The sequence below is a fragment of the Aptenodytes forsteri genome, unplaced genomic scaffold (genome assembly GCF_000699145.1).
Source record: "Aptenodytes forsteri isolate BGI_AS27 unplaced genomic scaffold, ASM69914v1 Scaffold200, whole genome shotgun sequence".
Lineage (NCBI taxonomy): Eukaryota > Metazoa > Chordata > Aves > Sphenisciformes > Spheniscidae > Aptenodytes > Aptenodytes forsteri.
In genome coordinates, this window is record NW_008796187.1 from 502653 (window position 1) to 516325 (window position 13673).

Here is a 13673-nt window from a genome sequence, read left to right on the forward strand (position 1 = left end):
ACAGGCCTGTCCCCGGATCCTCCTTCCGGCCCTTCTTGTAGATGGGCATCACATTGGCAAGCCTCCAGTCATCCGGGACCTCCCCCGTTAACCACTGCATAAGTACACCCACTAGAAGCTCATTAAGCAATGTCCCCAACATTATGTATGATCATTATTTCAAACTTTCTGTAAGTGAGAGAAAAGCACATGGGAACATTTTCTTTTATAAAGATTTATGCTCCTGGAGGGGGGGGGGGGATCAAAGTGAAAGAAACATACTCTTCTCACTGAATGGTATCGTTTTAATTTCTGAAGCAGGTATCCAACTGGCTTAAACCAGCCCCTAAGACAGCTCAGTTTCTCTCTTTTGCAATTATTAAAGCAAGTAACACTGGGCAGAGAAGGGGAGCTGTCAGTCACAGTTGTCAATACCAGAGCTTTATCTATTGATGCTGTGAACCCAGAGTAATGAACACCTCAAGCCTAATAGGTAGAAATTTCAATCTGATCCAGTCTGCTACGGAAGGTTAATGCAGGGAAAAGTGAAAACACAGCACTCAATGTTTAAGAGGAAAACATACTTCATTATTCGGTGCAAGTTTTGCGTTTCCTATGCAGAGGTTTCAATGCTTCTTTGCTGCAGCATTCTAAATGCTGCATACCTCTCCCAGACAAAACAAATAGCAGTGCCTAATGGTGAATGAGAGTGGACATCTGGTCTTTAACAAGTCACAAGAAAAAAATCCCTCCATATCTGTAAAATCATTTCAGCTCTGCTTCTTGGCATAAATCCAAACTGTGCTGGACACAGGATATTAGTTTCAGGTAGATAAGCCTCCAGTTGACTTTTGGCTCCTTGAACCAACTTGAGAACAATTCTTTGTTTTCATCTTCCAACTGCATGAATTTTTATCCTACTTTTTCATGCCTGGCTGTACTAAAGTAATCTCATTCCCTTCCTCCTGATTCACTGTCATACTTATGTCTGGTCCCTGCTCCCTCAAAACATTGTTACTCCACATGTCCATTTAATCCTTTCCTTTGCCACCCCAGCATCTCCGATTTGCATTTCCCATGTGATCCAGCCTTTCTGCTCCATTACTCCATTTTGACAATTCTATAAACAACAATCTTATCTGCAATATATTTTTCCCAAGTATAGTCATGTCTTCATCCTGAAACATGTGAAGCTAAGTCCATATTAAATTAATGGAAATACTAAGATCTCTTAATGTAAAGCAGTAGCCTAAATGTCTCTGTTTTTTAAAATAAAATGCATTCATTCAAAGAAATTTATTCTAAATAATCTGCAACATTTAGCAAGGCTGGCATATCATCTGTGTAGTAATATAAAGAAAAAGTCTAAAGATTACACAAGTAAGAAGACTTTTCCTATCTCCTATGCCCTTGCTATGATATAGTTAGTTTTCTCTAAAGTTGTGCTCTTTTCAAAGAGCTAATTTTCTTCAGTTCCACTGCATCACAGCTTCAGTTCATCTGTCACAGGCTATGTTTATTCTACGTTTGTATCGAAGGTAGCCAGCCATAGAAAAGCACTGTTGCAGAAAGGTTATTTCTTCAGGATTCTCTCTTATATTCCCCCAGCACATGTCATGATTTCAGTGTGTAAATGTGTGCGTGTGTGTGTTGACTTTCTCTTTTTGGCTTCCCTCGCTACAAGGGAGCTAAAATGCAGCTGTCCTTAATAGCTCCAGAGGGCAAAGATTTACATTATTCAGAAAATGCACTTTAATAAAAATATGCCATGTAAAAAATTATTATTTGCATATGTGTAAACATAGCAAGATATAGTAGAAAAAAAATACAAGGGGAAAATCAGCTTTGTGGAAAAAAATTAAATTGCATATGGAAGAATAGCAAGCATAACTTAACAAGCTCAAGACAGTAGCAGCTGAAAAATATTTTCATTCCAGGTTTGTTATTTCTTTGTAAAAGCTATAGATCAACAAAATTCATTTTTGTTTGCATCAATTACCACCAGTATAGCTTTAGACACTTTGCCACCACATCAAATTACTGACACAATTATTGTACTAATTCAGCATATAATTCTTCATTAGGAAGATAATATCTTTCTTAGTATCTTTCTTGTGCTTTTTTTACAGAAAACATCAACAGAAGGGAAGTGGGAAACCGCTTTAAAGATCTGTAAGAAACTTCCCGTGGCATATACTTTGTCATTATATCCCCGATCGCTACATAGATTTTTCAGTCAAATGAAACCTTCAGTTACATCAAAAACAACCAGTTAAAAACTCAATGGCTAGGAAGAAGTATGGTGAAATTTCCTGTGAACTCGCTAACTTCTAACTTACTTGTAGCTACCATGTAAGCGATAGAGGCCCATCCATCAAAGAGGGACCTATCTGCTAGGCTTCCTGGGACCATCCTCCACCCCTCCTACCGAAAACTTAGCCACATGCAGCAAGTTCTTTTTTTTTTCTTTTAGCATCTTTGATTAAAAAAAAAAAGAAAGATCAAAAGAAATAAGGATCTCTGTTTTTCCAGCATAAGGATACATTCCTAATGTGGTACACATGCAATAACAATCTTAGGCAGTACAACATCAATTCTTCAGGTAATCATAAAAAAAATCAGGAATAAATATCCCATATTGCTATGTTTTATTTCCAAATGTACTCTTTCAAACAATCAAAAAAGGTAAATACTGTTTCTTTCCTCTATCTCTAAATATTTTTAGAACAGACACAGATGCTTACGATATTCTAAATGTAATAGTTAAACACCGGTGAAAAATATGTGAAAAGAATTGTAAGCCAAGTTTAGTTACAGAAGCTGAAAAGAAAAAGGATCAACTTTAAATGTCAGCATCTTTACAACCCGAATAATCACAAATGTCAATGAAGTTAACAACTTTGGGAAAAGAAAAAGAAAACCAACTAAACCAACAGAAAGGAGTTATTTCTTCTGAGACCACAGGTGCATTTTCAAGAGATCAGCACCTTTGTTGTGAAAGTTGCAGAAAAACATATATAATATATACATATAATTCCTTTTTTTTAAAAAGGAAGTATTATTCCTCCATTAGACTTCCAATGTGGTGTTTGTTTTCTTTAGATTCAGCTGAAACCACGGTGACTAATACATTGGATCAACTGACAAACTAAAATTAAGACTTATACCGAACAACAAAACCCTTGGGCTAACTGTTGCATTTTCCTTTTCATTGACTAATACAAACATGTACAACAAGAGTTCAGGAAACCAAATAATGCTACACTAAAATGATCTAACAGTAGTCCCCATCTAATCATTCATATGCTATTACAACACTGTTTTCTACATGATTTTTTTTCAGTTATCACATTTTATACATTATGAAGTGAAAATTAACAAGACATAACTCCTGAGAGCTAATTGAAATTGATGGAAAACAAAGGGAATTTTTATTTTCCTTTTAGCTTTATACAAGCATGAGCTCTGTGTCATACAGAATACTTCAGAACGGTGAACAACACATACATTTTTGTTATGTTTTATTTGATATACTTTCAAATTTTCGTATCATCCCTTTTCTTCTGTTTGTCTACCACTGAACAGAACACTGTTCTTAACTTTTATCACTTCTGGAACTTCAGATTCAGACCTATTTCTTGTGAAATGCCTCCAGAAAAATAAGGAGATAATAAAAAGCTCTTGTATTTTTTTTTCTAATACAAGATTCCAACCAAACTTTTGTCTTACAAAGCATTTTTTCTTTTCTCTTTTCCTAAAGTGAAGTTTCTATGAATGTGTTACAGTAGACTATAAGAATGCTTTTCAGATAGAAAAGAAAGTGATCTCCATCACAAACTGGGCAAACATCTGAGGTAGGGAAGAGGATTATTCATGCCACTTCAGGACTGAACCATAATTTCAGTTTCCTCTGTTCACCAGTTGAATGATTTCTCATGTTCATATTTCTGCAGTCAATTCAATTGGAGGCATAACTACACCATCAGGCAGACAATCACACACTAAGCTCTGCCAGTACCTTAACCTGAAAATCCACTGTTTGATGGTCTTATAAGCATGGGCAAAGTCCTACAGTCTTACGGCTTCAGGAATACAGCTGGCTTGTGTACTGCCAGCACAGAGTGCAGGAAGAAGGTCACATAAATGCTGAGGCCTACACAGACAGTTCCACTGTCTTCTCTAATGTCTGTTTCAATCCTAGAAAGATGAGCATAAGCTATGTAAGAAAAAGCCCTTACAAAAATGAATGGAACTCCCCAAGGCCTCCTCTTAAGCAAAAGCATACATTGTAAACAGGACCACAAGAAGTTAGTATCCTAAAATTTACAAGGTAGCTTTTATGAAAATTAAGCTTCAAAATTACATTACAGGAGCTCCTGCCTGGCTGAGAAGGCCTCAAATAAACAAACAGTGGCATTTTCGGTGGCAAATCCTTTCATGAACGTCACAGTGTACCATACCTCTCTTGCGTCTCTTTAGTACTTCCTTGGGTGCCACTTAGGTACTAATCACATCTAATTTCTAGTTAATAATATTTTAACCATTATGCAATCCCAGGAAGAGAAACAGGAAATCAGTGGGCAATAGAGAAGACTCTGTGTGTGTGTGTGTGTGTGTGATGTCTTTTTTTAAATTTGTTATTTGAAAGCTAACATGTTCTGCTAGGGAGGACATTTAGCAGACACATCCCCATTTTTCCCACCCTCAAACAAAACCCAATCAGCTCACAGGGGTTTCAGTTCTGCATCAACCATCATAGATAACATTCCTTTATAGTTTCCAACTAATTTAGCTACGGTGTTAACCAATTTAAGAACATTTTGAGCAAGCTGGAACAGAGAGACATCATATACATTAATACCTCATATTCTTCCAAATGAGTGTTGTCCTTATTCAAACAATTAGTGTCGGACATCTAAAAATCAGAGAAATAGTATAACGTAGGATTACTTCGGTTCAAGATAGTAAATAATGAAAAAACCCACCCCAAACCAAACAAAACACCATAAATACAGCATATGCCTTATACTAATTAAATGCAAGCATCAAGTAGCCAATGAAATCAGGTTATATTGTGGAGTTTCCATAGATTCTGCCTGTTCATTTTCAGATTCAAGTGAAAGTTCAAGCTAAACTATTACAGAAAGCTAAAGGCTATGTGACAGAAATGATAAAAGCTTCGGATAGACTTAAAATTATTATTTTGTGTCTTCCTCTTCATAGTTGCTTTTTTAGAAAGCAAACACTTGTGAACTCCCAAAAAAAAATACAAAATAGCAAATGGGTATTTTAAAACTGATATGAAGATGACTTTCTATGCCCAAAAGCTTCTCCACAGTTCAGTTAGTTTAATGAAGATATTACTTCTCATTTCAAACCTTCTCTCACATAGGCCTCAAATCATTACGATTATAGTAACAACATTACTGCTATCTACAACTGCTGTGTATCCTTTGACATAGTTTTGTGGACTACAGAAATACTTTAGAAAAAGTGAGTTATTTTAGACATTTTACTTATTAAATTGTCTTACATCCGTCCCCAGTTAGTTACTGGTTATTTGATTATTTATCCAGTTAAATTCCTGTGCTATTCTTATTTTTTGTATTTTGTAATCGCAATATGTAATTTGGTCTCCAGTTAATTTTAGTTGTTGAAAAGATACTCATTCTCCTCACTTCAATAAGCTATACAGGCCACTCTCATTTGACAATTTAATCATGAGTACTACTAGTCACATTTATTTTATTGTCAACTGTAATTGTAAGCCAAAGGAACGATTCTTTCCTGAACCTTTTTGATAAGAAATGTGCTTCTTTGGAAAAATGGGGTGGGGTATTGAAACATGCCAGAAAGTTCTTTTTAATAGAGAAAAAACCCTGTATTTCATGGGCAACCAGATCTTTCCCTATGTATATTTTGTTGTATCTGTATATGCTTGAGTTTTCGGGGAGGGGAGGCGGGGGGGAAGGGGGCAGTAATTTATTTATTTATTTAATATGAGCTACTTAGTCTCTTCCAAAAAATATTCATTTCTGTTTTCCTTTTTGTATCATGTTTGACTAGTCGTTTAATCTACTACCTCTTTTTAACCTGCTTCCCTTTTTCTTCACTAGTGTATGTGCATGTTTTGTTTCTTTTTCCCTGCTATACTTTTAGAGCTCATCTACACTACGTAGCCCGTGCTAATATAATTATACTTGCTAAGTCTTTTAGCTGAGATGCAGCATATTCTGCAGAAGAATGACTACAGACTTTTTTAGAGAACACTGTCTTGATCAACAGACTTTTGCCCCGTGCACTGAAATTTTTGTTGGAAGAACTATACTGGTCACCATGCTCTTTCTTCACATAGCTTGCACACAAATTATGAGCCCAAATACAACTTCACACTCTTTTGGAGACTTTCAGCACTACCTCTAAGAAGATCTTCATATACATCTATCACAGCGTTGCTCTTTATTCACCACTGCATAGATACAGTTAGCTTTCGACTCACACTAACGGCATGAGAACAGAGGACACCTGACCTCTGGGGCACCAAAATCAAGGCTCTTTAGACACCCATATTCAAGACCACTTCATTTTGGTGTAACGTTACACAAAACAAGCTGTCCGAGAGCATTCAGTGTGTATTTGGAAGAAAAGATTTACTGCTGAGAAAAAGACTAAAGGAAACCAAAGTGCTCCATGCTTTGTTTAAATTAACTGTGTACATGCATTATGCATGTCTTGATGATTTATGTTCAGTTGTGTACAAATGGAAATCTTAAGGATAAATATAGCCTCTGTATGAAAAGACTGCTCCTCTTTTTCAAATCATTTACAGTTCCCTACATTCAATGTGATATCAGACCAAACTTAAAGCTCTTCCAAGATTTCATCACTCTTTTTAATCAAAGAAAAGCTAACATTACCACTCAGAGCTTTGCAAGTTGACCGGATTTCTAGCCAGTTCAATGATAATCCTTTAAGTTCATAAAAGCAATTCTACGGTAAAAACCTCAGCAGCCTCTGAACACTAAAAGCACCCAAAGAAAAAAAATTAAATAATCGCACTTAGAACAAGAAGCAGCTGTCTGTTCACTTAAGTCACAAACTGATTAAAAAATATTTTTTATGTAGTCTGGTGTGCTACAACAGTTGCAAGCCCATCAGCACAGTGCTATTTATTATCTATACTTGCTCGCAAACCTCAAGTGAAGTCAGCATTGCCGCTGTGAAGGTGACAGTGTGACAGAGGTGGCGCTATCCCCGCTTGGTGCAGTTGCCATGAATGCTTTAACCTGGTCAGCCCTGAAGTCAGGCAGTTGGACTAGATGATCATTGTAGGTCCCTTCCAACTGAAATAGTCTATTCTATTCTATTTCTGAATCTAATGAGACTATGGAAACATAACTCTCAGATCCACCTGTTTCTTTTTTGTTCTGAGACATTGTTTAAAAATGCTATCTGCAATGGTATGTTATCCTTTCACTGCGCTAGAAAAGTGGAGGTGGAAACTAATAACCTACTCCCTAATTTGGAAGGTAATTGGCTATTAATAAAGAATTTTATCTTCTCATCTTATTGCTCTCTGAAAGTACCAAAGATCCTTCTGGTGGCAGAGACTCCTTGTTCACCAAATCCATAATCTCATTTTAGTCTGGACATACTGACACATGCATGGCCATGGAAAAAATGTAAGTGCTAAATTTTACACAATTCAGAACCTCTGTCAACTGTGTTGCTGACTTCCTGGTAAAAGCATCTTTGGGTTGCAATCCTTTAGGACTTAATGCAAAAGCCAAATGTTTGAAACTAGCCAAACAGACAGCATCATTCCGAGTTTGCAGCTAATTGACTGATCTCTAGGGGTTACAGACTCACTGAGCCCAGCATGGACTCACTAGAGTTTCCTACCATTAAAACAATAATAGCAAGGAAAAGAAAAGACAATGTGGTAGGAAGTCTGTTTAACTGTTAAGGGCACAACATGAATCAAGGAAACAATAGCTAAGCAAACTAACTGCTGATTGAATGGAACTGTTCAAGAAAAAAAAATATGTATGACTTTAGAGTGAGTTGCCATTGGAACTTGAACTGTTTTTCTTTCTTCTCTTTTTGTGATTTCTGACTGGCTTCACTTGGTACTAAAACTGAGCTATGAAATTACCTCCTCATGCCTGCAAGAGATAGTCAACTGTACTTGAACTAGAAAATAGTTTGCAGATCACCTTCTGCACTGGCTGAACAGGAGCTGCAACAAAGAAATCCCAATTATCATGAAAACGACCCAGGAATGGAAAACATCTGAAAGGTATACACAACCACACAATCCTTAAGGATCTGTGCTTTGTGATGATGATGACCCAAAAAATAGAGACTGCTATGAAATAATGGCTTTAATTTCATAACCCTGGCATGATTCTAACAACTACTGGCAGCTATGTAACTTGGAGTTAGGTTTTTCTGGCTCTGTGTATATTCTGGGTTTATGTTAAGCAAAAGCACACCTATACATGTATAAGTAAACGTACATATGCACAGTTTTCTTCTGCTCCACTTGTCACTCCTTATTCTTCTGACGATCCACTTCCCTGCAACGTAGTACTGCATTTGCAGAAACAGAAAGCCTACTATGTTACTCTTGCAGATAACAACGTCTGTACTCTGACAGAAATATTTAGAAAAGCAGCACAAGTGGCAGCCCTGTCATTTTGTCAACATTGTCTTGGATTAATTCCTTTCTCCACTGAATCAAAACTAGCCTTCCCTAAGATTCTTTCAGAACAAAAAATAAATCTAACTGTGAAAAACTCTTAAATAGTTACCAGAAAATTCCATATTAGAAATGGATATATCCTCTTCATAGATGAAATCTGTATTTTGACCATAGCCTGATGTATTGAAGCTTGTCAGTCAGCTCAGCCATACTGAAATAGTCAAAATTCCATCTTCAACCACTAATGTGTTAGAACTGTTGTACATTACGTTCCATGGCTGTGATATAGCCTGTCAGGCAAAGAACTGCTTTGCCAATCATATATTCATACAACTTCCACACCATCCTTAACCATCACTGACATACCTGTCAATCACTTGATTAGGGAATTAACAGAGTTATCATCGCTGGCAAAAACATGTGCATAGCTCACTATGTCCAGAAACAAGTGCTGCTTTGCTTGAGTCACTTTTTCAAACATCGTTGGTCATCATTCAGCACTGCTCTCCACCAAACCAAACCTGAACCTTATTTTTTGTAAAAACTGTAGAAAATGATTGAAAAATAGAACCTCACCTGCCTATTAACTGTCAAAAGGTGGCCAGAGACTCAGCACATCAGAGTCATCTTATGCCATTAACAAATATGACAATTAACTTTCACTTTCCTGTATTTACCTGTAACTATCTGAAAGATCAGTTTAGTCAGAGAACATTGTAAACTCAAAATGTCACCACAGTCTTACATCTTACACACCACCTGCATGAAGTCCATTCTTACTTAAAGAACATTAAGAGGCTGTAGAATAAATCCACAAGTATTACATTAATAAATATCCTCAGAAGATACAAAAGGACAGAAGAAAAGTATCAAGACTAAAAAAATCTGGTTATCAGATTGAAGAACAGGTCAGTCCTTAAAGAAACTAAATAGTAAGTAGCTGGAGCCACTTCTTTCTAGATGATTAGCTGACATCAACCTGGTTTTCTCAAAATTCATGGCAATTCAGCTTGTATCTCATACGCTGCTACCAAGTAAAGTACAGATCCCACTACTTCAGTGACCAAGGCTGCCTTTGCTCCCCACAATGGCCAGTGAGCATGAAGTATTTAAGTTCATGTCAATTCTGCTTTAGAAAATAGCCTGAACAAGGTTATCACATGTATTTAGTTGAGCTGAAAAGATAATCAGTTGAACAATTCTGGTGATGATAAAAATGTTTACTTGCTTGTCCCAGTAAGAATTTTGCTTGTTTCATCTGTAATAGCCCAGCTTCAGCGAGCCCAGAATTAACTTTCTGAAGGCAGGAACAGTGCAAAACTTCATGTTTCCTTCAGCTAATCTGTTCCATCACCTCTCTGCAACTCTCTTCAAGCCAGCTCAGCCACATTATCACAATCCTCAGCAGGCACAGAATATCCACTTAATGGCATCTATTACCTGTGCTGTTACATTACAGTGACTCTTCTCTGTGCCTCCTAACATTTCACCAGTCTGTCCATCTGGCATTTTCTAAGACCAGACTAGGGCTTTTTTGTTTGTCTTGCAAAAGACATAGCTGCAAAGTTAGTCCCAGAAGTCTGACATGAAAAATGAAAAAGACACCCCTCCATCTTTCTTGTTTTCCTGGAGAGTTTAACTAGGTTTACAGTTATAGGTGGATCTATAGGTGAGAAAGATGCAATTTGAAAAATCTTGCATATAAAAGACATCAGAGAGGTAACTAAATAAGTTGGCTGCACAAAATACTCAAGTTTCTAAGCTGCCTAAAAAAATTACACCTTTTATTTTTGCTGCTTGTTATTTATTCCTAACATATCACTTATTTTTAACTTTCATCCTCTTAATGCATTATGAAACTAGGTATAAAAAAGCATCTAAAAATTAAAACAGCATTAATGCGCTGTAGAGATTATCAGAACAAACAAGCATACATTTAAAGAGAAAAAAATGTAACAGACTTGTTATAGCGATATGTAGTTACTTCACTTTTAATACTTTTTTTTATTCCTCCCCCTCTCCTCCCTCCTCCTGTTTTTTGGGGTTTTTTTCCTTCATAAATTATTGATATTTGCTCCAGGAAGTTTAACATTGTACAACAAGTTAACAGCAATCCTAGCTTCAGGTATTGCTTGTCTTGCATGGCTGAGGATTCTTCTCTAAGCATTCCAGGTGTAAATGTAATGGAATATAAAAGTATGAGTTCACACCACAGGTAAGATTCATCCTCTCACTTATCTTGAGGTACCTGGTTTAAGCTACTCATTCGCGCTTCCTGCACAATCACTGGTAAAAGACATGTATCTTCAGAACGTGATGGTACTTACCTGTCTTAGGATAACCTGAGAAACCCTCCCTCTCCATTGACACACAGCTGGCTCAAACACCATGCTTAAGTTTCAATGTTCAGGTTAGGTGAGATGAGTCCCAGCTGAAAGAATCCATGAGCTCATACATTTGTCTGCACATTTAAAAGTGTATTTGTGCTTAACAAAGTCGGACTATGCTCATAGCTGGAGAAAATTAACTTGCTGAGCTACACAGCCGCCAACAACAATTACAAAGAATGTCTGGTTTACAAAACAGAATTCATGCACATTTACCTAGTCTTTTTTCTTCTTTTAAAACATGTAGAAAAAAACCCTGTTCTCCAAGTAAACAAGAAAAAAAGGTTTCAGTACCCTTTAACAGGTAAATAACAGGTAGATTTGAGTAAAACTTGCTAAAACAAGAGTGATGAAACTGAATCTGTAAGAGAAACTGTTTTTGTGGAAGGCAGATTAAAAACTTCTACCTTGGTTAGCATTTAAGTAATTCCATAAACAGTTTCTAAATACTGAAGAAAAACATACCTGGCATCAATTCAGCAGTAGGGAATATCTTCTCCTGCTTCATTTTACTTTCATGTAATAACTCTTCTTTGGTTATGGGAAGATCTAGAACATCTCGAATAATCTGTGCCCCTTCTAGGGCTTTTTTACCCATAACCAAGGATTTCACATCCCAGGTGTAGGTCTTTCCAAAACGCCCACAGATCTCTTCGAACACTATTGTATAGAGATGCTCAGTATCTGCCAAAAAAAATTTAAAAAAAAGATTAAAACCATGTACAGCTAGCTGAGCAGCCAATCTTACAACGAGGACCACATAAATGGTCACAGAGTGAACTACTGGGAGCCAGAGGACATATCAAAGTGGACAAAACTGCCTCCCTTTATTTGCAGAAGGAAAGCCAGACTTCTAAAATCACCTCAGAAGTACCTAGGTTTTTCAAGCTGTCACTTCTCTGTTAAGAAAAGATTACTGAGAGTCACAACAAAGAACTATCTGGACCTGCTCTTTCATCACTTTTCTTTACTATACAGGTTAGCAAGCAGTGTCTTAATTAAAATACTCTATTTATTCTTTGCATGAGAAAGAAAAGAAAGGAAGGAAATCTGGTACTTGGGGGATGTAATTACATATTCCATGTAAACTGGAAAAAAAAAAGATTTAATTATGTGTGTCTTTGAACAGAAGCTTCAGAGTGCCTTCAAAGACACTACAGTCATTATTATAGTGCTGCTGGCACCTCTGCATTTACATGTGATTACTCAAGCAGAACACACCCACTTGTATTTCCAGGGGGGTTTCTTGCAAGAGTAAACTTCAGGCTGAATTTTGCCAGTGAAACTATCAGCTTCTGTGTCAAAAGTGGTTTTAGTTTTCAAACAATTATTTTTTTTTAAAATACAAACAATTCTTCCTGTCTTTACCCCCAGACAAATCTTTGAAAAAGAAGGTCAATAACATTTAATTTAACACTAAAACGGGGAAGAAAAGTCCTTTCAACTCTTGGCTTCACTTCAGCAAAGATCTTGAACAGTGGCTTTTCTACCAGTCTGTTTATCTTTTTAAGTAGTCTCCTTTGAAATGCCAGCTACTGCTGTTAACCATGCTTTAATTTCCTTCTCATGCATGTCTTTGCCTTCTGTATCTCTAAAGGTATGTTTATTATTATCACTTTAGCAATGAAAGGCAAAAGCGAGGAAAGAAAGTAGTTGCTCTTATGAGATTTATTTAGAGAAATTAAGGACTTCACTTATCAACATGTCCTTTGCCATGTAAAAATGTTTTTATAGGGATAATAAAATAGTGAAATTATTCATGCAGACATTGCCTCACTTTCTGAATATATAAGAAATATGCGACAGAGTTTAAACTTTAAGCTTTAACACAGATACTATGAAGAAGACAGACTGAAGAAAGAAGAGCAGAGCCCACGACTACAATATACGTGAAGATCTTCCCTGCAGTCTGACAAATGCTCGCCGCTTAACCACAGTAATCTGCTTGTCCCGAGATCAGCAGATGATTCCGATCTGAAATCAAATGCGAAACATAGGGGCCGTTTCCCATCATCGCACCTACCATCATGTGAACACACAGCAGTGCAGAAGACACGCTCTGCCGCCTGCCAGAACACTCTTCTTCATGCTCCCCTTCAGTAACTAGAAGGAATGCTGAGCCAAAAAATCAGCTAAAGACCCAGTGTACTTGTCTGGACTGCTTAACAGGGCAGCAAATGGTTCACAAAAACCTCTTAGCTTAAAAATGAAAGAAAAAAAAAAAGCACCTGAACTACTCTTTGCAAATGCTTCTTAAACAACAACACTTATGGAAAAAAGTTAGGAGTAATCCCGGAGACCCATAAAACACACAGGAAAGGTATCACAGCAGAAAGACAAGCAACTAGGCTTTGAAAAGTGTTAAGCTGGCTAACAGCAGGAAGGAAAAAAACAACAACAAAAAAATCCCCCAGTTTGCTTGATACTGCCAGGTGGTACTCTCTGCGGGATGAGAAGGTGAATTAAGAATACAGTGTTTAAAATTTCACAGTTCTCTCTTTCCTTTTTTCTCATATACAAGTTTTTCTTCTGTATCTCAGACTCACCAGGTGAAGGACATAAAATTCTTACCCTAAATTTAAAATTGAAACTGAAAATTAATC

General features: G+C 36.8%; 1 protein-coding gene across 1 annotated transcript in view; it reads right to left on the reverse strand.

The window, feature by feature from the left end:
- PUDP (pseudouridine 5'-phosphatase) overlaps positions 1–13084 on the reverse strand; it is a 59875-nt gene extending 46791 nt beyond the window's left edge. The window contains exons 1-2 of the mRNA XM_009287844.2: positions 13003–13084; positions 11536–11754 (exon numbers count right to left, since the gene is read on the reverse strand). Of these exons, the coding sequence (XP_009286119.1) occupies positions 11536–11754; positions 13003–13084 (301 nt within the window). The remainder of the gene's footprint in view (positions 1–11535; positions 11755–13002) is intronic.
- Between the last annotated feature and the right edge of the window lie 589 nt (positions 13085–13673).